Source organism: Desmodus rotundus, chromosome 4 (assembly GCF_022682495.2).
Source record: "Desmodus rotundus isolate HL8 chromosome 4, HLdesRot8A.1, whole genome shotgun sequence".
Taxonomy (NCBI): Eukaryota; Metazoa; Chordata; class Mammalia; order Chiroptera; family Phyllostomidae; genus Desmodus; species Desmodus rotundus.
In genome coordinates this window covers 27,463,307-27,488,416 of record NC_071390.1, presented here as the reverse complement: position 1 = coordinate 27,488,416, position 25,110 = coordinate 27,463,307, and the positions used below count along the sequence as shown (strand labels likewise).

The window sequence follows — 25,110 nt, the reverse complement described above, 5'->3', positions numbered from 1 at the left end:
CCCCTGCCAAAAAAACCCTCATGAGGTTGGTATTATTATTATACCCTTTTTATATCTGGGAATACTGAAGAACTAGAGGCCAGAGTAATTTGCCCAAGGTCACACAGTGAGTTGTACAGGTAAGATTTGTACCCCAGCAGGTGAGCTTGTGTTCTGTGCCCACGTGCCCCGGTGCCCAGGGAAACACAACACTACTCAATATCCATGGGGCTCCACATGAACTAACTTGCTTGAGGTCACTCACGGTTTCAACATTCAACCCACTTACGAAAGCTGGGCTTTCAGGGTTTATTGTGATAAAAAGCAGACACATGAAAATCAACACGGAGCAGGAACTGCAGGTGGCAGTGCCCAATCTGATTCCCGGTTTCATGGAGCTCGACAGGGACACCATCCCATTAGGAGCTCACTGTGGTTCCTGAAGAATAAAACAGCAATTTTATTTTTCAATTCATATTCATGGTTGTCTCTGAAGGCTACTAAGTTGTTAGAACATACTCTTTAGGTCATTTGGACCCAGCTACTTAACAAATGGAACTATTAGAGGGTGTTTGGGGGGCGCCTAGAGGTGCCACGAAGGTGATGGAAAGTAGAAAGCTTGGGAACCTCTGCCCTCACCATTTTGCCACTAAGAGAATGCTGGAGGGTAGTGATGGAGAAGCCCTGCTAGCCCAGAGACCTCACCCTGGCTGTCCACTCTGGGGAAACCTTTCTGTCCCGATGGCACATCAGCCTGGGGGTAATGGAACTATCCCTCCCTCTTTCTCTCACACATACACACGGTTTTCCTTTCCCTGACACAAAACTATTGTCCTTGACCCCAATCAGACAATGCCACATTCCATCTTTCCATCTGAGCCCCCTTTATTTCAGTCTCTTGCCCCTTTTCAACTGTGGCAGGAAGCAAAGTGGTTGTTTTACAACTTGAACTTTGTCAAGGTTCACGTTGAGCATATCCTAATGACATGCAATCTGCCCCTCAGGTCAGAGGTCACATTGTCAACTCAGACCCACATGACACAGTGATGAGCAAGCACATAAATGTACCCCCTACCCCTAGAAAGCACCGAGGCCACTACACTGGACCCTTCATAAGTATACAGAGACCATCGCAAGACAGAATGGGCACCTGGGAGTGGCCCCGCGGCCTGGCAAAAGGGAGAGGGGCGGAGAGCTTGGGCAGCGAGGAAGTCGTCACTGCTCAGGCCCCAAGCACGCTCGGCACTCTCTAACTGCCTCATTTACTACAACAGAAACCTAGACAGCATGGATGTGGTGGAAATGCATGGGGCAGTGGCCGGGGATGTGGCTTTTCATTATTAACCAGAGGCCTCTTTGGACAAGTCACTTCTTGCTGTGCCTCAGTTTCCTCATCTCTGAGGGGGTTTGATTGCCCATTGCTTGTCAAATTGGTGTGCCGGAGGCACATTCACAGGCTGTGTGTGCACCTGAAAGCCTTGGAATGTCTTTCTGGGGTGTAAAGTTTATTCAAGATTACTCTTTTTACATTAAGGCATTTTATACAATTGTTCAGAATGCAAAATGTACATGCATTTTAATTACAGTAACTAATCATTCATTACACTTCATGGGCAATTACTGTATGTCACGTGTTGTGTTAATTTCTTTATATGATCCTCAGAGTTACCCAATGAAATGTCTTATTATTTCCATTTTATATATTTAAAAGAAAAACCTGGGGCACAGAGAGATGAAACAATTCCCCCAAAGGCACATGGTATCAAGCAATGATAAAACAAAAAGATTCTCCCCCCCATCAACCTCCCCCCAAAAAAGGTGCTTTGCGATTTACCCCCAACCCCGTGGGGCTTCTTTATTGAAGTCTGAACAGCACAGGCCAAAATGACCTTCAAAGTCCAGCTCCGGCACTCTTAGGTCAACTTTAGCTAAATCAATGGATTAAAGGCTTCAGCACACCAGGTGCCCCGGGAGGATAAAAGAGGCTGGAGAGGCCCCTTAGAAGGATTCTGAGGGTTCACTGGGTGGGGTTTCTTGGCGCCTCGGGCGGTTCCAAACCTGCCCGCGGGCGTGCAACCTCTGCCTAGGCCACCGCCTCCGGCCCAGCCGGTGTGTTTCCAGCTGCTGTCGCCAGGCACTTCCTCGTTCCCCCGCGCCTCGGGCTCAGAACGCTACGCCCAGCGCCGGTGCTCCTCAGGAGGGAGGGTGTCAGAGGGGAGATGTCGCAACCGGCTCCCTCCCTCTTTCTCTGCCTTAGCGTTCAGTCACCTCCCAGATGAGCGCGGCCGCCGACGGTTGCGGGCTGCCGGCCGCCGGGCATGTCCCTTGATTGCGCATTGGCGGCGGGCATTGGGCCCCTGCGCAGTCTGGAGCGGGCCAACCGCACCCGCTTCCCCTTCTTCTCCGAAGTCAAGGGCGACCACTGGCTGGCGCTGAGCACCGTGGAGACCGTGGTGCTGGCGCTGGTCTTTGCAGTGTCAGTGGTGGGCAACGTGGGCGCCTTGGTGCTGGTGGCGCGCCGACGGCGCCGTGGCACCACCGCCTGCTTGGTGCTCAACCTTTTCTGCGCGGACCTGCTGTTCACCAGCTCCATCCCGCTCGTGCTGGCAGTGCGCTGGACAGAGGCCTGGGTGCTGGGCCCGGTCGCCTGCCATCTGCTCTTCTACGTGATGAGCCTGAGCGGCAGCGTCACCATCCTCACGCTGGCGGCCGTTAGCTTGGAGCGCCTGGTGTGCATCGTGCGCCTGCAGCGCGGCGTGCGGGGCCCGGGGCGTAGGGCGCGGGCCGCGTTGCTCGCTCTCATCTGGGGCTACTCGGCCCTCGCCGCGCTGCCCCTCTGCATCCTTTTCCAAGTGGTCCCGCAGCGGCTTCCGGGCTCCGACCAGGTGAGCGCCAGGCAGCTGTCCGGGGCGGGCCGGCAGGTGGGGATCCGTGGGAACACTAGCGGGGGATGAAGATTAACAGCAACAATAATAGGTCATCTGTTGCGCTCAACCGTTGTGTCAGACACTGTGCTCGGCGCTGTGAAGTTTTCTCTCTTAAATTTCACTACAACCCTGCGATGTGGGCCCCCTAAACACCCACTGAAACGCTGCAAGTGGAGTCCCCAAAATGTCTGTAACTTGCACTGGCTCTTTATTGCAAAACTAATGAAATAACGAGGGCGGGGGGCGGCTGAACAGCCAGCCGGACGGATCTCAGAGGATTCGGAGTGGCCAGTCTCATTATATTAAATTCTGCTTTCTCGCTGCCGGGGGCAACAGTAGTCTCACCGCACCTGCTCCACAGAGGAGGAAGCCGAGAAGAGGGATAACTTGCTCGGGGTAGCTCACCCTTAGTGCGAGGAGGAGCTGAGATCGCGGTCAGCAGATTCAGTGCGAGCTGGGAGAGCAAATGTTCTGCTTTGAGAACCGTGGGCAGGTGCATGTGAACGGGCCGCGGAGAAAGGACATTAGAGACCTAGGGACCGCAGACTCAGGGCTGCCTCTGGGGACTTTGTGATCAGCACCGGGGGCTTGTGATTTCCCCTCCCGGAGCCGCAGCTTTTCCAACTGCAAGATGGAAGGGTTAGGTTACATCACGGGGATTTTGCCCTAGGAACCTTGGATGGTGAGTGGTTTCAGAATAGCTTGGGCACCCGAAATGTTCCGCAGCTTCCAGAGGATGAACAGATGAGCTTTATGTATTCAGTCGTCATTGGGAGAGTTGGAAGGGGCGTAGGGGGAGCGCTCCGCAATCTAAACAAGTTTCTGCGGCCCTGGCCAGACAGGCCAGTTGGTTGGAGCGTCCTCCAGTCGGGGCCCATACAAGAATCAACCAATCAATGAATGCATGAACAAGAGGAACAACAAATCTCACTCTCTCTGGTCAATAAATAAAAATTAAAAAATATAAAAGGGTCCGCGGACCGCTCATGACATTGTTTTGGGTCCACTCCAGTTCCGCTCTGCAGGATACCGGCGGGGGTCTCTTTGTGTTGCCAGCCTCCTACGCCAAGGCGTTTGTGAGCGCAGATTCACTCCGGCATGCGGGACCTGGGCGCCCCCGGTCCTGAGTGGAGGACAGTGGCCGGCGGTTCTGGCTGTCATCCCCGGTGTGTTAGTCTTTCTGCGCCTTTCGGGGAGAGGAAGGGAAAGGACTTAGGTCTGAGCACCCTAGGGAAGGCGTGAGTCCTCATTCCAGACTCAGCTTTGGAGATGAATGCAATCTGACCAGGGGGTACCTCCCTGGGTGTGTCTCCAGAGCCTGGGCACAGGGGTGGGCTTCTCTGGGTGTTACCGGAGACCACTCTGTCACACAGGCCTTTTGCTGGGGGTGGAGGAATATCCTGTGTAAGCAGTATTTCTTTCTTTCTCTCTTTCTCTCTTTCTCTCTTTCTCTCTTTCTCTCTCTCTCTCTCTCTCTCTCTCTCTCTCTCTCTCTCTCTCTCTTTCTTTCTTTCTTCTTTCAACACAAAGCAATCCTAAAAATCTCTTTTCCTAATAGTTTGTTTCTTGTGTGGAATACATTATGGGGTTTTGCTTGCTTGTTTTTTGTGACAAACAGGCGGAAACTGTCTCGGGCCTACTGTAGTACTTGATCAAAGAAAATGTACAATGGGGGACCCAAAAGTCCTGGATTTTATTTATAAAAATTGTGTATTTATTCTTATATGTTAAAACTTTAGTCACCTTTAAAGTACTCTCCATTTGATGGAATACATCTATCGAGGCATTTTTTCCATCGCTCAAAACAGATTTTGTTGGTATTTTTCTATTTCATTTATTTATTTTTAGAGAGAGTGGAAGGGAGAAAGAAAGAGAGGTAGAAAAACGTCGATGGGTTGCCTCTCACAGGCCCCCAGCCAGGAACCTGGCTCGAAACCCAGCCATGTGCCCTGACTGGGAATCGAACTGGTGACCTGGCTGTAAACTGTAAACTGGTTTACAGGCCCGCACTCTATCCACACTGAGCCACACCAGCCACAGATACTGCTCAAAACAGTTTTTGAACTTGTTGATTTTGATGCTTTTTAATGCTTCTGCCTTTTTTTGTTTCACCGCTTCCACATTGGCAAAACACTTCCTTTAAGGACTTTTTTTTATCTGGGGAAACAACAAAAAAAAGTTTCTAGGGTCCAGATTGGTGAGTAGGGAGGGTGGGACATGGGGATCATGTCCTTTTTCGTCAAAAACTGCTGAACACTCAGTGCAGTGTGGGCAGGTGTGCTTGTAAATCATCGATAATAAAATGGGCAAACATGCTTTGAAAAAGGCTTAAAAAAACTCACTGAAGCTGAACTCAGCCTCTCACAACACCGCCAGCTGGTACACTGCTACAGATGGATTCCTAGAACTCTCATCTATTGGGGGAAGCCTAAACTACAAGGGTCCTGGCCTCCAGAAGATAATTCTGGTTTTTTAGGTCCCCCTCATAAGCCTGTGGCATGTGTCTTTAAGTGGGGTCCAGAAAAGTTGGGAGAAGCTGAGTTGGTAGGTGCCACTCATTGGCACGGGGAGATCAAGGATCCTAGCTTGGTGGGCAGGCTTGTCCTCCTCTGCACAGATACACCAAAGAATCAAGGTTGGTCACATAGATGCTTCTCAAATAGGTGGTAGAGCAAGGCTCACTCTCTCTCCCTTCCTCTTTCTCTAAAATCAGTATTTTACCAATGGATCTGTTTGGACCTGGGGTTCTGCTATCAGTCTTTTGATTTTTTTTTAAAGTTATTCTTTCACTGAGTTACATTGTTTCTGTATTTCTCACAGAACTCGAGGGATTTTTCTCCCTGACACTCAGGGAATTAAGGATCAAATAGGATATATCTTAAGGGTATCTTATGTTTTCAGATGTGTATCTTGTGCCTCTCCCCTTTGCAGTTATTTTAGGTATACTCCTACTTAACTGTCAAATAATGCTAAGAAAAAAGAAATGAGGGTCTTGTCACTCCCAGAGCCAAAGCCCAGACTGAAACTGCTTGCCCATAGGGACACTGGTGATTGCTTGAGCAAGAAGGTCTTCACACAGATGGGGGACCTTCCGTGTCTTTCCACTCTGTGTTCTACCCCCGGTGGGACAACTGTACATGGTCAAAGCCCTTTGCACCTCACTCCCCGAATGACCAGAGTAGGATTGCAGCTGCTTCCATAGAGATCTATGTTGTGGTGGCCTTTCCTCTGTCCCCCTGGGGCATGGCACACAGACCCCTCCTGTTTTAATGCAGAAATACCTCCTAGGTCTTCAGAGCCTTAGGAGAGAGATTTGGACAAAGCCACAGGGAGAGAATGGGCCCACACAGCACCTCAGAACACTGGGGACCACGTGAGCTGACTACCAGAGCCCAGCTCCCGAAAACTAGTAGAGGTGGGGAGACAGAGCTTGTAATGAAAACTTGACAGTCCTTTCCAGCTCTCCATCCTCTTTGTCTTTCCCCCTTGGTGTTATGCCTCCCCCCCCCCGCCCCCGCCACCCCCACACACATATACCTGCCAGACAGCAAACAAGGAAAACCCTAGGTCCTGAAAGGCTGTGACCTAAGCATGCATGAAACATCTCATTTTATAGGTGAGCAAACAGGCTCCGTGGTTTAAGAAATAAGTTGAGCCCTGGCCAGGTGGCTCAGCTAGTTGGAGCATCACCCTATACACCAAAAGGCTGCAGGTTTGATTCCCCGTCAGGGTACGTAACTAGATGACGAGCTTGATCCCCCTGGTCCAGGTGCTTACAGGAGGCAACTGATAGATGTTTCTCTCTCACATTGACCTTTCTCTTTATTTCCCTTCCTCTTTCTCTAAAATCAGTATTTTACAAAAATTCTCAGGCGGGGATTTAAAAAAAAGGAAGTTAAATAAAATGAGAAATAGGGAGAAAGTGGGAAGTGTGACCATTTAAAAAAAGAGACAGAAAAGGATCTGGTCTAGACCGAACTGAGTCTCATATTAAAATTAGCAAAGGTTTGTTTTCTCAGTCCTCTCTCCCCACTTCCTGGCTGTAGGCTTGGCTGCCTCCTCCTACTTGGACACAAAATGTGGAGGTTTTGGACGGCGGACATTTTCCTACCCAAACCATGGGTAGAGAGAATGAGCTAACTCACCTTGAGTGCAAGCTGGCTCTCTCCTTTCAAGGAGCGCTGGCCTGGGAGTTTTTTGCTTTCCTGGACTCCCCACCCCTCAACCCCACCACATCAGGAACATTATTACCTTTGTCCATCTGGGCAGCGGAGGTCCAGCAGTCTAGAATGACCAGACTCTCTAAAACTTCCCTGAAGGGAAGATGAAATAATAGACATTCCAGAAAATGCTACATAATTTGGTATTACACGTGTGGGCTTTGGAGTCAAACCTTCTCCTCATTTGCAGAATGGGCGCGATGACAGATACGAACTTTATAGGATTGTCAGGGAACTAATGTTCAGTAAATGGCCCAACATCTGGCACAGACACAGTTAAGCGCCCAAGAATTGCCAGCTATTATTAGTTTCCTTATCTTTGGTTCTAAATATTTTAAACATTCTTCAAACAGTGTAATTCTTATTGCGGTGAAATAATAGACTGCCATTTTAAGAGGGGGACACATCCTGGTAACTTAGCCATCTCCGCCCGCTCAGCTCAGCCTGTTCCAACGAGATTCCTGCCTGTGTGTGCTGTGGCCCTGGTGGGGCGGTGACCCTCACTGGCAGGTGGGGAGGACTGTCCACCTGGCCAGAATGTGCTGCCCACTTATTCTACAAACATTTACTAAGCACCTCACCCTGTCCTCTCCATGGGTCACATGACCAAGACACTGTCCTTTTCTTCAAGGAGGTGTATTTATAGAGCACACAGATGGCCCCAGCCCCTGGTGCAATTCAGTCCCACGAGTAGGTGTTCTTATGTTTATTTCCTGGATATAGAAATGCCTAACGTCACAGAGCAGGCAAAAGTTGGAACTGGAATTTAGCCCAGGTCAGCCTGTTCCTCCTGATGTCATTTTCTTGAGTTCATATTTCCTTAGGAGCCCTTGGTCCCATCGCCTCACCCTGCCCTGATTTACTACCAGGCCAACAGTGCTTTCATATCTCTGCTGAGTGTGGGTTGGCCAAGGAGACAAACACAATGATATTTCTCTTGCATTGATATTTTCTTTGTTTTCTGTTGGGAAGCTGATAAGAAAGGAGATATCCAAGTAGGATTCCAAGTTGCTTAAAATGAACTTGAATGTCTTCCATTTTTTTGTTTGAAGAGGTGGGGCAGGAAGAGTGGTTTACAAAGGGATCCCCAGGACAGGGAACAGCTGGAATCAGGTGGCGCTTGCATGTAAGTCGGCCAGTGTGGGGAGAGGGCAGCATTTGAGCGGCACTGGTACATATATGTCCCTATCCACAGGGGAGTCTTCTTAGCAAAGAATGGTAACGAGCGGAGTGTGAAGAGGAGGGGCAACGAGCCAGACAAGGATGTGGGGGACTGAAGGAACACTGCAGGCAGAGGAAGTAGCCCACAGTCAGCAAGAGGGTGTGCTAGAAGTGTCGGCAGGGGCCAGCTGGAGAAGGACCAGGTGCACCTGGTGAGAATGAGATACACGGGTGTGTCGGACAACTGTTGGGAAGAACTTAGGGGCCCCTCTGAGTGGGGAGGGAGAAGAAAGAAGACAGAAGGCTAGTACTCAGGTTTCCGGCAGCTTGGGTAATGGCAGCTCCAAGCCCTGAGTCCGTGACTGCTGGAGGTGGGACCCTGTGGCAGTGGGACATTGGAGTCTCAACAAGCCTGTGAGGCATCCTGCAAAGATGTCTGTCCTAAGGGCAATGGGATGAGTCTGGGGTTCAGGAGAGACTGGGCTGAAAGAGTGGATTTCAGCATCAACTGAAAAAGCAGCCACGGAAATGCAGGAGAGTGCCAGAGAGAAGTGGAGGTTGGGCTGGAGAGGATACAAGTCACCCTTAGCTACACTCAACCATGTTGTACATGGCCTCCTGCCACATCCCTTCTGATCCTGACACCGAGCTCCCGCTTCTCGGTCCTCATGGCTGAAGCCCCATCCTCTCAGGCACAGCTAACACCAGCCCTCCAGGACGCAGCCTTGCTGGTGGCTCCACTCTCTCCGCCACCTGTCGATCCCTGTGTGCTTCCAGCTCGCTGCCCTGCACTGAAGTTTCCTAGAGCCTCTCACTGGGCCTCCTTGAGGGCAGAGACCAAGCCCAGGCTCACTGTGGCCTCACCGTGGCTTGGGGCAACAAGTGGCTGAACAAACAAATTAAAGGACACTGTTGTTGACTCAGCCCGCTTTACGTCTGTGGCTCAGTAGCAAAGCAGGCCTAGCACCTTGGGTTTTCAAATTTCCTTTTTAAAATCAGGAAACGTTTCAAGTGTGCAGAGAATATTTTAACACCCAGGCCTCCACCTTGCCGATTTGACTCACTGCCAAACTCCTATAAGTCAGAGCCTGGGAGAGAAACCTAGCATCAAAACAACTTGAGTCAAATAGATTTTCCCACAGAAACAAAATTGTAACACCAAGTTAGATCTCTGACTGTGGGCCTGGTGTTTTGTTTTTATTTTTTATTTTTTATTTAAATGAGAATAAATACTGTGTTTAACCAAAGATGCTGTATAAATTTTTCTAACGAGCATATAAATTAGTCATGTAGTTCACACGGGCCAGCCACACTGGCTCTTAGTTCACGTGTGGCGGTGCTGTGTGGAGTTCCAGCTTACTTCCTTATCACACTCTGTGCCTGGAATGGGTGCCACAAATCAAAGGGGAAAGAGCATCTTCATCAGACACACGGCATTTAGGCGGCTTCCTGGGACAGGTTCATTGTCTTTACTGAAAAAAAAAAATAGCTGGTTAGTTTTGCCACACGCTCATGGTCTTCTGTGTTTCATGCTTGATCACCATTTCTCTTAAGAATGAACTTTTACTGCCACATTTCGCTTATAAAGGTAATACAGATTATAGAAAATTTGGATATCTCAGATAAGCCAAAAGGATTTTTAAAAAATTTAAGAGCCTCACCTAGAGGCAGACACTGTTCATTTTCTAGAGCGTATCCTTCCAGTCTTTTTTCTCTGCATGTGTGCAGGTGTGTGCACAGGTAGACACCTGTGTACGTAGGTGTTCACTCACACCTACGCAATTCCTTCAACAGCATTGGACTACTGCAGGCATATTGTTTAGGGATCTTTTTTTTTCTTTTTGCTCTAATGTAGGGAAAACACCTTGCTCTTTTACACATTCTTCTACAAAATCTTGTCAAGCTTGGAGAGATTTTGGCAGACATTCTGGAGAAGGCTTTTGGAAAGACTTGGGGCCCCTTGGGAGTTTCAGGAAATGGTTCTGGGGTCATCTGCTTTTCCACCCTCCCTGTACAAGTACAGGAATTGGAGGTCAAGTCACATTCAGGGCTCCAGTCTGTTTCTTACGATTACTGCTTCAGCACGTCTGTCGGGCCAGGTTGCTCTCCAGTGTAGTGGAATGAGGGGCCTGTGGTGGGCAGGGGGCTGAGTCCAGGCAAAGGCTGCGTGGATTATCTAAATAGCTGTGGCCACCTGCTGCCGATATCCAGAAGACTGAGAGGCACAAGTTTCTTTCCAGCCATCAAAAGGCAGAAAGACCTAATAAACTCTCTCCCATCAGGTGGACAGTGGGGATAGGGTGGAGGAACAAGTTTTTGGCATACCCAGTGCATTTGTGAGCCATTCAAACAAAACAGGTAAAGGAAGCAACAATCTCAGCCCCCCACCCCCCCCTGCTTCAAGGTACAGGTATAATTAAATTGTTCTTTTCTGCTTGCCTTAGTGTTTTCTTGGTAGACCTTAGCTCTTTAGGGACAATATTGTATGGTTAAAAAGGACGACATCATTAGTCTTATAGACTATTATTGTAGGAGGATGTTTCTAAGCCTTGGTTTCCTTCTCTGTGCAATGGGCAAAATAGTAATAATGCATTTCCATAAGATTGTTGTGAACATTCAATGAGACGATGTATATAAAGTGCTGCCTGCACAGACTAAGTGCTTTGTTAACGCTAAACAGGAGAAGGAGGGACTTTTGCATTTTGAGTTGCATCTCCTAATGATGATACATATTGGGAGATGATAAAAATGATTTGCCTTTGCCTAGTATAGCATTCAATAAATATTGAATGAATGAATGAATGAGTCTATGGATGCTAATATTTCTTCTGACATTGGATAAAGTGCCTTGTTCACCAAAAATCAATAATGTGGTCTTTTTACACAAATGGGCCCTTAAAGGTCTATTCTACATGTCTGGAAGGGCAACTTGTTTTCCAAACAGTTTTGTTCCTCTAGTCGAGCAGGCACGGGACATTTGTGTTTGGGAGGAGGGATAAATACATAGATAGGACTCTTCATTGACCTACTTATTCATCAATAGAAATTGTTGCAGCGTCTCTTAATAACTAGTCAGGAAGGTCTCCACTGTTTGGGGGTTTGTGTTAGTGCCAGCGTTTGAATTCAGCACAGACAGCATAGTGGTAGCAGCAAGGCCACAGGCTTTCAGACTCTCCTGCCACATTCCGGTGGTTTGACTTCTTGGACTGATGAAGTGTGGCCGCGTCTTGCTCTGGAGCTCAGTGTGCTCCTCCGGACGAGAGGCACACGAGGGCAGAGCTCCTGAGTCTGGGCACCGGTATTGTCTCGGAGTAAACCCTGTCCTTCTCTGACGCAGCCTGACAGTTTGTAGATGTTTGAACTTCCCCCAGATAAACACGTTAATGCCTTAACATGGACCCTGTTGCCTTGAGCACACACAGGGCGACCGCACTGAAGGTGTTCCTGTTTTTATGTGCTGTGTGTTATGCTTCCTCACTTCCAATGTACAGAACCTTTCAGGGGTCAGTGTTTCACCTGTAAAACGAAGAACTTGGAAGAGAAAGCTCAAAGGCCCTTTGTAGCTCAGTCCAGAGAAGTGGAAAGAGCACTGGGCCTGGGGTCATGCCGGGGAACTGACTCCCCAGAGAATGGGAATAATAATTACGGTCATTCTGAGGTCAGAGGCAAATGATTTGTAAGCGGGGGTTGTGTGGGCAGTGGAAAGGGTTCTGGGATTTCTTGTCATGCCAGTGTGTGGTAGTGTACCTAACACAACAGTGTCACAGTGCCAGGTGACCCCCAACTGGGACTGAGCTAAAGACCAAATAAGAAGCCAGCATTTAAATGACCTTCTCTTCCTTTTTGTGACTAGGAAATTCCGATTTGCACACTGATTTGGCCCAGCATTGCCAGAGAAATCTCCTGGGATGTATCATTTGTTACTTTGAACTTCTTGGTGCCAGGACTGCTCATTGTGATCAGTTACTCCAAAATTTTACAGGTACGTTTGCTTCCAGTCTGCAGCCAAAGTTCACTCCAGCTCGGGCTATTTCAGGTGCAATCTTAGCATGTCTGGGTCAGAAGTTACCTTAGCACCTACACCAGTCGGATTCTGGTTCACTGGCCAGATCTACCCCCTGCAAAAAAACATTATAACTTTATGATTGTTAGTATCTTACACTAATCACTAAATATAAGCTTATTACAAAAAATTAAAGAAATATAGAAATGTGTAACACAGAAACTACAGAGCAAGTCTACCTCCATTGTTAACAATTCATTGTATGTTTTCTCAGGTTATTTTTCTAATAAATTTACATATGCACATACTTTTATGCTATATGTATGAAAACCATATCAAATGATCAAAACCCATCTATTTGTCATTGTTCAACACGATTTTTCTCAGATCTGAGATGATACTGTTTCCTAACTTCCTTTTTTCACTTGACACTGTATCATAAGATCTTCCTATATCAGCTCCTTTATCTGCACCTCATTATTTTTAATGGCTTGATGGTCTCTGCCGTGCAGCTGTGACATAATTGATTTTATGGGCTTTTGAATTGCGTCCATAGTTTCCCTAGCATACACAGCAATGTAGTGACAGAGAATACACACTTTTAAAACTTTTTATTGAAGCGTAATATACATACAGAAAAGCACACCCAGCATCCATGCACAGCTTGCAAACTGACCACACTCCTAAAGCAGTTCCCAGAAACAGAATGAGAGACAGAACCGTACCTGAAGCTCCCACCAGTCACCTTCCAGTTGCTGCCCTCCCCCCGGACCCCGCCCCCAGAAAGGAGACTTTCCAAAGCAAGCTGAAACAGGACGTGGTCTCAAGCATGTACAGGGACATAAAAAAGACCTCCCCGTCTATTTCCTATCTCGGAAGGCAGCACATTTGCCTGTATGTGCTGGCCCAGGCAAATAGTGTGTAGGTGTGTTCGTGCCTGTTTGAGAAGGGGTAATGCAAAGCCTTTGAGTCTCCTCAGAGGTTTACAGTTGTTGGATCTTGGTTTTATAGCACACTGTGGGTCATCTGAGGAAGGAGGACATTGCAGTGGGGACTTGTAAGTCCTGCTTACTGTCTGGCCACTTTTATGGCCTTTCCTTTGTAGCTGAGGCTCTGTCACTCTCTTAGATGCACAAAACCCAAAGCCAGGCCAACCTCCACCTGGGTCACTGATCCCTGGGACCTGTGGGAGATGGCCTCCCCATGCCATTATTCCCTAGACTCTCTCCCCCACCAGTTGACATCTGACACTCCTTTAAGTGACCCCCCCCCCCCCATCTGGGGCTTTTCAAGGGTCTGAGGCCAGTTCAGGCCTAGAGTTAAGGTATGTAAAGAGCCTGCAATAGGGCCTGGCATGTGTAAGTGCTATGTAAACGTTAGCTGTTATCGTTATGTTAAAAGAGCAGATGTGAGGAGGAAAGGAAGAGAAATATAGAAATGTTGAAATAATTTAAAAGTATTAAAAAATTATTTAACAAATATTTGTGTCATGTTTACAGTATGTTAGGGACTAACTCACTTAATCCTTCTAAGAATGACAAATGAGGAAACCAAGGCACAGAGAGGTTAAGTAACTTGTGCAATGTCACACAGCTCATAAGCGGCAGTATCAACACTTAAACCCAGTATAAGACCGTCTGGTCCCAGAGTTCCTTATAAGCCAAGAGGGCTCCGGTCTTCTCCTTTCACTCATGTCTCCTACTTCTCAGCTGCCTGCTGAAGAAGGATTGATTTACTCCATGGAAAGGTTTCCCACCTACCCCTTCATCCTTCATCTTTTTCTCAGGCCAGGCCCCACCTGGAAACATTCTGGGAGACCTTAAGAGCCCTGATAGGTTGGGGGAGGTGTAAAGAAAGTGATAGGATTTAAATGATATCTTTGACACATCACTCAGGGCACCATTTCCCAACTGTGAGTTATGACAGATACTGTTTCAACCAGGAGCTGTCCCGGGGTCTGTGATAGGAAGAACTGAAGGCTGGCCATGGGTTTATGTGCAGAGTATCTGGAAAGTGATGAACTGGATAACCTCCTTAAGTGTTGCTGTGATCTGGCCCCTGCCTGCCCCTCTCATCTCATCTTCTCCCCTCTCCTGTGTCCATGTTGGATTTGGGGCCGTTCCTCACACAGGCCAACGCACTGCAGCCTCAGGGCCTTTGCACCTTCCTTTCGTCTCCTGGATCCCTTCCCCACATTCCTGCGTGGGCCAGTCCTCCCCTTTATTTAGGTATCTATTCAAAAGGCTGTTCGCAGAGAGACTCCCCATCATTCTCTAGTTCTCCTTACTTACTTCTTTTCAAAGCACTTCCAACCCCTGTCATATTCCATTTATGTGTATCTATTTGTATATCATCTATTTTCCCATTAGAAAGCAAGCTCCAGGGAGGCAGAGACTTTGTTTACTGTTATAGCCCCGTGCCCAGAACAGGGGCCTGGCCTGTCTATTATAAGTGCCCAATAAACACTCATTGAATGAGTAACACACCGAAAAGGTCAGCAGTACCTTCTGAAGCCCTCTTTAGAGCTCCAGGGGATGTTAGATATTAGAAAGGGTTCCATGATCAAACGAGTTTGGGAAATGCTAGGTCAATCAAAGTTAACCTTGGGCAGGACATCTCAGAGCCTTTATTATGTTAACGTACTTCAGGAGTCTTCCTTGAAAGGCAGAGTAGAAGAGTAGAAAGAAAGAAGAGTAGGCAGCAGTGCCAGATCTAACAACAGGACTCTCCACTCCCCACAGACCATCTCTCTGGACTGCTGCTCCATGAACTCCTGTGGGGAACTGCTCTAAAGTCCCCAACTAGTTGCTGCTTCTGCCCTGGTCAGATATTGAGAGCAGATGTCACCTGGGCCCTCCCTTTCCAGGGTGGCTTCAGGTGCCCAGGGGAGTGGCTTTACCCACCCCTCTGCCTTACCTGCTCTCTCTTCCCTCCTGACCCAACCATGATACACAGCTTTAGTGGCTTTTTCCAATCAACAGTTTCCCAGGGCAATAGTCCCCCAGCCGCTCCCAAGTACCTTCGATCAGGCTGCAAAGCTGGCTGTTGGGGCTTGGTTTACACTGTCACCCAGCAACCATTGCCATGGCGAGATGAGATGCTGCCATCCTTTGTGACAGTTTGTATGATTCTTGTTCCTTCTCCGCATTCCCCACTACACACTAGAACGGAAGTGCAGGGTGGGCAGGGCAAGGATCCAGTAACTAGAAAAGTTCTTGGCACATAGTAGGGGCTCCATACATATTTATTGAATGGGAATGAGTTATGGCTTGAAGTTGGAAAACACTTTTCTATCTCAGAGCTCAATTGAGAAACAAACTCTGTTTCAGCAAAACGTGAGGGTCTAGGCAGTGAACACGTAGCCCTTTCTCCATGCCTGCCCCTCATTTCCCAGCTTGGAGGCCCACTTGATGATGATGGAAAGGGAGGTGGGCCCTCTGGAAAGACGGAAGCTATTGTCTGATGATTCTAACAGGAGGTTGCTGATTGACTCAGCAGCCCTCAAGGAGACCTAAAGCCCAGGGACCTGAGCTGTGTCAGAGGGGAGCGAGCACTGCCTGCACCCACCGCCAGCAGCCATGGTCTGGTGGCATGGAGTGGCAAAGGGTGTGAGATGAAGAGAAGGTTCCCCCACAGCCTTCAGATGAAGGCAGCACGTCTCAGTTTAAAAGGGGACTCTCCTCAAAGGTCTGGGGGAAACTTCGAGTCTTGTCCTAGACCAGTAGTTCTCATACTTCAGTGAGCAAGAATCACCTGGGGAGTTTATGAAAAGTATGGCTTTCTGGGCCCCACTCAGGCCCACAGTGTCAGAGTGTCTGGAGATAGGCCTAAGTGTTACCCACGAGATGATGAGAACTCGGTTTTTGTCTTCCTGAGGGAAAGATTTCAGTCAAGAGACAAAGTGCAGCAAAGCAAGAATTTATTGGCCACAGCAAAAGTGCACTCGGGACAGTGAAACAAGGAAGGGCTTAGCATAGAAGAAGCAACAGGAGAACCCAGGCTGGGCTGCTTGGCTCACTGGTAAGTCAGAGAAAGGGGGCCTTGGAGACAGGTTCAGGGGGTTTGCCCAGGATGAGCTGTCGCTGCCCACTGATCTGCTGCTTGCAAGTCTTGTGGGGTCCCTTAGAGTTTAGGAGACACACCTGTGGGGGAAGAAGGAGAAGGGAAAGGCATGGGCGTGCTCCCAGGAGGGAGAGCACATGCTGGGTCCTTTGCCCTGAGGGTTTTTATTTCTCTCTTGCATGTGGGACTCTGAGGCCAGGTCCCAGGGGAGGAGCTCAATAGACTATTCATCAGCTGCTTTCCAGCTGTGCTCTTTCAGGGTCATGTCTTTACTAATTAATCAGCACCAGGGCAGGGGGTCCTTAGTCAATGCAGCTGGTCCTCAGGTGGCCATAGCATCATTTGTCTGGTTTTGCTACTTTTCTGGGCCTGGAGCTGAAATGCAACTGAGGCCCAGACGTTATCTTTAAGGAGGAAAAGTCAGGGGGTCCAAACCACATGACCAGTGATAAGCTGGGGGAGGAAATTTTACCCTGGGGGCGAGGTCCTGGTTTTCCCAGTTTTTCCCATTGCTGGGCACCCAGGGCTTTCTGCTCTGGTGACCTTCCATACCTGGCCCATTGTCCTTGCTCTGTTCGTGTCCCCACTCAGACCTCATGCTTACAACACAAGCAGGTACATTTTATCAAGTGCTCAGTGACGGATGCAGATGGCTGTGGACCGCATTCTTGGAGCACTGTCCTCCGTCCCTGCAGCAGTGTACCCAGTAAAGAACTCAGGGGCCTTCCTCTGAGGTACACATCCCCCCACTTGGCTGAGAGGCTTTGCACAAGTCACTTCACTTCTCAGAGCCTCAGTCTATTGCCCCCAAATGGGATAATGACAGAACCTACCCTATAGGCATGTTAAGGATTAAAGTTAATCCTCAGACTTCCGGCCAAGATGGAGGTGTAGGTAGATATACTGTGCCTCCTCACATAACCAAAAGAAGTACAATAACACATTTAAAATAAAAAAGTAACCAAAACTGCCAGAAAATCGAACTGTATGAAAGTCAGACAACCAAGGAGTTAAAGAACAAACATTCATCCAGACTGGTAGGAGAGGCGGAGATGGGCAGGCGGGCAGAGAGGACTCGCAGCAAGGTAGTGGCTGGAGGACTGGGTGGTCCCACATTTTCATGCTGATAAACTGGAAGGAAAAACTGGGAAGTGAGACAGACTCTGCAACCCAGGGTTCCAGCCTGGGGAAATAAAGCCTCAAACCTCTGATTGAAAACACCTGTGAGGATTGAGGCAGCAGGATAAACTCCCAGGCTCACAGTAGAGTTCGTTGGAAAGAGCCACAGGGTCCTAGAACTTACACAAAACCACCCACCTGGGAAACAGCACCAGAAGGGCCCAATTTGCTTGTGGGTAGCAGGGGAAAGTGACTGAAAACTGGCTGAGAGCTGAACAAGTGGCACTGTTCCTTCTCAGACCCCTCCCCCACATATTGCGTCACAACACAGTGACATGAGTTGCCCCGCCCTGGCGAATACCTAAGGCTCCACCCCTTACTACTCACAGGTGTGCCTAGACAAAAAAAAAAGGCCCAAATGAAAGAACAGATCGAAGCTCCAGAAAAAATACAACTAAGTGACCAAGAGATAGCCAACCTATCAGATGCAGAAATCAAAACACTGGTAATCAGGATGCTCACAAAAATGATTGAGTATGGTCACAAAATAGAGGAAAAAGTAAAGGCTATGAAAAGTGAAATAAAGGAAAATGTACCGGGAACCAACAGTGAAGGGAAGGAAACTGGGACTCAAATCAATGGTTTGGAGCAGAAGAAAGAAATAAACATTCAACCAGAGCAGAACAAGGAAACAAGAATTCAAAAAGGTGAAGAGAGTCTTAGGAACCCCCAGGACAACTTGAAACATTCCAACATCTAAATCATAGTAGTGTCAGAAGGAGAAGAGGAAGAGCAACAAATTGAACTCATTTGAAAAAAATAATAAAGAACTTCCCTAATCTGGCAAAGGGAATAGACTTCCAGGAAGTCCGGGAAGCTCAGAGAGTCCCAAAGAAGTTGGACCCAAGAAAGCACACACCAAGGCACATCATAATTACATTACCCAAAATTAAAGACAAGAAGAGAATCTTAAAAGCAGCAAGAGAAAAGGAGACAGTTACCTACAAAGGAGTTCCCATAAAACTACCAGCCGATTTCTCAAAAGAAACCTTACAAGCAAGAAGGGGCTGGAAAGAAGTGTTCGAAGTCATGAAAGGCAAGGAGCTACATCCAAGATTACTCTATCCAGCAAAGCTACTATTATTTAGAATGGAAGGGCAGATAAAGTGCTTCCCAGATAAGGTCAAGTTAAAGGAGTTCATCATCACCAAGCCCTTATTCTATGAAATGTTAAAGGGACTTACCTAAGGAAAAAAAGATGATCAAAAATACGAACAGTAAAGTGACAACAAACTCACAACTATCAACAACTAAACCTAAAAAAACAAAAACGAACTAAGCAAACAACTAGAACAGGAACAGATTCACAGATGTGCTCTCTATAGAGCACAGGGAGGGTTATCAGTGGGGAGGAGGAGGGAAGAAAATGGAGGGAAAGGTACAGGGAATAAGAAGCATAACTGGAAGGTACAAAATAGACAGGGGAGGTTAAGAATAATATGGGAAATGGAGAAGCCAAAAAATGTATATGTGTGACCCATGGACATGAAATAAGGTAGGGGAATGATGGTGGGAGGTGGGGTACAGGGTAGAGGGGAATAAAGGGGAGAGAAAAATGGGACAACTGTAATAGCATAATCAATAAAATATATTTTAAAAAAGGAAAAAATAAAGTTAATCCTCAGAAATTAATTGAGCATTTAGTTTAATATAAAAGCACATTGAGCATTCCGCACCATGCCAGGGACATTTAAAGCTCTGGATAACAGCTGACTAGTCTTGTCATCTAACATGGGCTGGAGAGATGGGGAAGAGTCCAATTTCATTATAATAGGCCCATTTTCCTTCTTACTCCCTGAAAGTTGTGGGAACTGTGGACAGAAGGAAGGGGTAGCACAGTCAGTGTTTTAAAAAAAGACCCAACCATTTATCCACTTGGCTCATGAGTCAGCCCATTTTGTCTGTCTGTTTGCTCATAGTCATTGTCAGGCATGGAAGACACAGGGCTGCCCAGCATCCAGGGAGCTGGGGCTTCGGAGGTGAGAATGACGCTTCAACATCTATCACATAGTGTAAGTGGTGAGAGCCATGTGACTACCTGAAACACAGCACTGCGGAGGCCAAGCAGGAGGTGAACCAGGAAGCCTTCTCCGAGTTCCTGGCATTGGGGTTGGGAGTTACAGGTCGGGCAGAGACTTTCTATTGGTAGAGATAGTAGAGGGTGGGAAGGAACTAGACTAAGATTAAGAGTATGGCCTGGAGTCAGACTACCAAGGTTTGAAGCCCAGCTCTGCAATGGCTGGGTACTGTAGGGCAAGTTGTTCAATCTCTTTGAGCCTGAGTTGCTTTATCTGTAAAACAGGGATCCTCAAAGTAAGTATGCCACAGAATTGTTGGGAGAATTTAAAGAGATAAACCAAGTGATAGATACAGGGCCTGGCACTTAAGTGTTCCATAAATATGAACTTTCATCAACATTCATTCAAGAAGGAAGGGACCCCATCCCTCTTGGCAGGGCAATGTGGGCAGCACAAGTGGTGAGGCTGCTTTTGGAATCATTCCTTATGTGCCCACGGGGCTGCACTTAGGACTAGAGTCACACCCCTCCCCAGAGGAGGTGGCATCTCCCCTGCAGCCTGCCCAGTGTTCACCAGAACACACATTCTAACTGATCCTACACAGCAGCTTCCAGACTTGGAAGTGCCAACGTTATCTCCGGCACGTGCGCCTGAGATGGTGGGTTATGTCCCTCGGCAGCCCCATGCTGCAGCACAGGCAGTGGTGGGGAGGGCTGAGAAGATGGCAGTCCCTTCGGAGACTTTTATGATGTGGCTCATCTTTAGCTCAACTAAGTTGGCTTTGACCAAGTGTCATCAGTGGAGTGACCTTCAACAAGTGACTCAGATTGCCTGAGATTTAATATCCTCGTCTCTGAAGTGAGTTTAATAATAGCACCAATCTAAAGAGTAGCTATAAAGATGAAATGTGACAATTTACAAAAACAAATGCATAGCACAGTGACTGGCGATCCCTAAGGCTCCAAGATCCTACTGTTCTTGGTGTTGGGGGGAGGGAGGAAGAAAGGGCTCTGGTCACTCAGCATCAGTTGCCCTGGTCTCCATCACCAGGGGGTGGACCTAAACTATTGCACAGAAGCAAGCAAGCAAATGCATTTAATCATAAAACAATTAAACAGCTATCCTTTAATTAGCTAGTTAGAAGTATTCTAGTGGGACTATTTTAAGCCATTGTGATTTTGGAGTTAAACTTGCCCAAACTGTGAATTATGTTAATTGATTTCAAATTACTTCCCCTCTTAAGATTCAAGACTCTTAGGGGAATGGACCTAGCAAAGCCAGCTAATGAGATCTGTGGCTATTAAAGTCTCCAGACAGATAAGCACTCCCCCTGTGGCTAGAGCAGAAGGACACAGGGCCAGACTAAGCAAATGGGAGTTAGGGAAGACCATGAATGAGGCCAAGGCATTCTGAATTCAATCTCTTCCCTGGGGACAGAGGTCACAGACTGGAACAAAGCATGTCAAGCTAACACATACAGTGCCCCATCACATCCTGGGCTAGCTGTGCAGCAGTTTGTCCCCTATTCACCATCCCAAACGCCTGCCCCTCCCATCCCTCAAAACTCTGGGTACCGCTGAAGCCGTCCTTAAAGGACAATTAGAAATAGGCATAAAAGCAGGATGCTGTGTGTATCCCCAGGGCAGCTCCTCCGATCACTGGATGCTTTCCAGCCACCAGGGAGGTAGGGCCCACCCAGCTGGGCCACCACTCTGCACCCAAGAATCAGACTTAAATGACATCCCCCCCTTCTCTCCCACTGACTTAACTTCTGGGGACGGGGTTGGGAGGTGGGGCAGGGTTTGCTCTCTGAAGTGAACACTTCCAAAGCTCCTATTTTCAAAGTAGCTTTGAAAGTTTGGCTAAGCTCTCTCTCAGGGGCCTATTTCCTCACCTGTACAAGGTCCCACCCCAAACCCATTTTTGTTTTTTAAAGATTTTATTTACTTATGTTTAGAGAGAGGGGAAGGGAGGGAGAGAGATATCAATGTTCGAGAGACATGTCCATCAGCTACCTCCCACATGCCCCCACTGGGGACCTGGCCCGCAACCCAGGCATGTGCCCTGACTAAGAATCGAACCCGCAACCTTTCAGTTTGTAGGTCGGCACTCAATCCACTGAGCCACACCAGCCAGGGTAGTATATTGTTTAAGTTTGTGTCTTCAACACGGTTTCCCTTTATACAATCAATACTTAACTTTTTTTAAAAAAAAAGACAACAGGGAAGATGTGTGTCTCAGTCTCTTTGGACTGCCGTAGCAAATGCCACAGACTGCGTGACTTATGAACAATAGAAATGCATTTCTCACAGCGGTGGAGGCTGGAGTCCCAGGCCAGGGCGCCAGCGCCGTGGGGTTCTGGTGAGAGCCCTCCTCCAGGTCGCAGACTGCTGCCCTCTCGCTGCGTCTTCACATGGCAGAAGTGCTCACAGAGCTCTTTCAGGCCTCTTTTTTAATTAAAAAAAATGTGTTTTAATTACAATTGCTATCCAATATTATATTAGTTTTTCAGATGTACAGCATGGTCGTTAGGCATTCACATAACTTACGAAGTGTTCCTCCTGATGAGTCTAGAAGCCACCTGGCACCGTGCATGATTATTACAATATTATTGACTACATCCCCATGACTGTCCTGTAACTGCCAATTTGTATCTTGTAATCCCATCACCTCTTTCTTAGGGATACTAATCCCACTCAGGAAGGCTTCCTCCCTATAACCTCATCACCTCCCAAAGGTCCCACGTCCTCAAACCAGCACCGTGGGGTTTGGGTTTTAACATATGAATTTGGGGAGAGGACACATTCAGGCCAAAGCAATGTGCTTCTGTTCTCCCACCCCTCTTCTACACCATCCATTCACTTCCCCTCAACTGTATTTATGAGGTGGATGATTTTCGGCCTTATTTCTCAGGGGGCCATCAGCTGCCCCATTTCTTCAGTGCACCCAAGCAGGGGACAAACCTCCAGGAAGGGAGCTCTCTGTGTACAGAATGGCCCCAGTCCAGGAGGGGCAGCAGATTCCAACTGGGGAGCCCTCCGCTCCTCCCGGACCCAGACTCCCTGACCCCCTGCAGTAAATGGCGCCCCGGTTGTTTTGTGTTCCTACAGATCACCAAGGCTTCGAGGAGAAGGCTGACGGTGAGCCTGGCTTACTCGGAGAGCCACCAGATCCGCGTGTCCCAGCAGGACTTCCGGCTCTTCCGCACCCTCTTCCTGCTCATGATCTCCTTCTTCATCATGTGGAGCCCCATCATCATCACCATCCTCCTCATCCTGATCCAGAACTTCAAGCAAGACCTGGTCATCTGGCCATCCCTCTTCTTCTGGGTGGTGGCCTTCACGTTCGCCAACTCAGCCCTGAACCCCATTCTCTACAACATGTCACTGTTTAGGAACGAATGGAGGAAAATGTTCCGCCGCTACTTCTTCCCAGAGAAGGGAGCCATGTTTACAGACACCTCTCTCAGAAGAAATGACCTGTCCATTATTTATAGCTGATTAGTTTTTCTCTAGAGGCAGAGCTGGTCACTCTCTGGCAAGCCACGGTGTGTTTTCAAAGGGAGTTAATTTCTGGGACCATCACACCAGCGCACCTTGCTTTCAGAAAATGTAACCTATGCAAACACATTTACGGCACCGGTAAATTAAGGGGTGATCATGCAGTATAAGAATTTTATCCTTTATCAAAGGATTTGTTATGGGTTCCTTTAAGTATGAACTTTTTCTGTGTGTTTGTAATATGATTGAATATAATAAATTTTTATTTATAACTGTTCAGCCATTACATCTCCTACCTACATATAAAGCCACGTGTTTCTGGTTTCTGCAGTGAGTCTTGGAACTGGCCCAGGACTCAGGCTCCTCCAGGGTCACAGCCACTGGAGGTCCCTACCCTGTACTTGCAAGGCGTCTGGATCACTCATTACTGTCAACAACACTTGAGGAATTTCCAGGAACAATTAGAGGTGACTTTTTTTCCCCATTTATAAGAAATGCTGTGGACCCTTTTAGGAGAAGCAGTGTCATGAAATCAGAGAACGTAGGAGGACCCCAATATTTGGGAGGCTGTGAGAAATGACCTTGGGATGTACTTTGGGAGAATGGGGCAAACACAGTTTATTGATGAACAGGCTGTAGAATGGGAGGAAAACAGAGGATTCAAGGGTGACTCTAGATTTGTAGCCTGACACTGGCTGGATGGTGCAGCAGGCAACAGAGATGGGGGAAGACTGTGGGTGGGAGAGCCAAGAGTTTTATTGGAGGCTTGTGTAAGCTTGAACTTTCGGTGAGGTCCAAATGGAGAGTAGGGAGCTGGATGCAGGCATGTGAAGCGTGAAGGTGCAATGCTGAGGCTCATCAGATGCTCTTTATGAAATATCCCTGGGAGAGAATAGAGCAAAGAAACCAGGGTCAAACAGAGCCGAGGGACACAGCATCACATGGAAGTTGAGCCAATGGCTGGAAAGCGCAGTAGCTCAGGGCCTAGCACATAGTAGGTGCTCAACATGTGTTTGTTGTCGAGTAAGTCAGCACCAGTAGTTGCCCTTGCTTGTGGAGCTTCTTGAATAGCTCCTTGTGAAGTAAGATTTATGCTGTTCACAAGCTCGAGAACAAGAGGAGAGGGATTCTTTGTTCATCTTTAATTAATAGATTTGACAAATTAAAACGCTTTTGAAGTGATGTGTGGCTATTTTAGGTCTCTGGGGTTGTCCAATGAAGTGGCAGAGCCTGGCTCTGACAGTCGGCTGTTCCGTGTGATGACAGGTAGGGCTTTTCCATTCATGGTCACCTGCATCCTCCTTCCTTGGTGGGAGAACAAGCGTGTTGGGGTGGGGACCCAGGCGCCTCCCACGCTCCCCCCCCATATGCCAGCACCCAGGCAGAGATCTTCTCACACAGGAGACAGAGGTGTCCTTCCCCACCTCCGGACCCATTTCATAGCTGTCGGCTGGGCACCGCGTGTTTGCACGGCTCCTAAGTGCTCTAACTGCACCCTCACTGTATCCCACTAGGCAGCTCCTCTTTTCCCACATTTCACAAGAGTGAGGCTCAAAGAAGCCATGAAACCAGCCCAAATCACCAGCCAGTATACATCTGAACTGGATTTTAACTTAAAGGCTCTGGTACCAAAGCCTGATTCCTTTTCAATTGAGAAGTTGAGGCTCCTGGGAAACTGAGGCAAATGGCTTTGCATGCAATTAGACACTAATGTTCACAAGTTCTGCTGGTGGTGTGGGGCACCGGTGTTCACTCCCCATCCACCGTGCCCTTTCCTGCACTCTCCAGGTCAAGGTAGGGGGCAGGGGCACTGTGGTCTCCCTCCAGATCTGGCTTCCAAGGGCCCCACATTCCAATTCCCTCAGAGAAGCCGAAGGCCTGCTCTCCTTCAACATTTTGGCCACATCTGAAATAAGAAGTGAATTAAGTGCTGGAAAGTGAAGGGCTGGGGGGATGTTTATCAGAGGGGACCCAGACCCATGCCTCTGTCGCAGGTCGGAGAGCCAGCAGCCATCCTGCCTCCTTCACTGGCCCAGGGCTCACTGGCCTGGCCCAGCCTAC

The 25,110-nt window shown here is 48.1% G+C and overlaps 1 protein-coding gene across 2 annotated transcripts; it reads left to right on the top strand.

The window, feature by feature from the left end:
• Window positions 1–1,710: 1,710 nt before the first annotated feature.
• FFAR4 (free fatty acid receptor 4) lies at window positions 1,711–24,488 on the top strand. 2 transcript variants are annotated; one of them, XM_053922845.2, is made up of 4 exons: window positions 1,711–2,864; window positions 10,570–10,645; window positions 12,141–12,269; window positions 22,660–24,488. In XM_053922845.2, the coding sequence occupies exons 1-4, from the start codon at window positions 2,298–2,300 to the stop codon at window positions 22,941–22,943; spliced, it is 1,056 nt and encodes a 351-aa protein (XP_053778820.1). In that variant the 5' UTR covers window positions 1,711–2,297; the 3' UTR covers window positions 22,944–24,488. The 2 variants fall into 2 exon arrangements, with proteins under 2 accessions (XP_053778820.1, XP_053778819.1); XM_053922844.2 differs by lacking the exon at window positions 10,570–10,645 and having other exon boundaries at window positions 2,068–2,864.
• The last annotated feature ends 622 nt before the right edge of the window (window positions 24,489–25,110 follow it).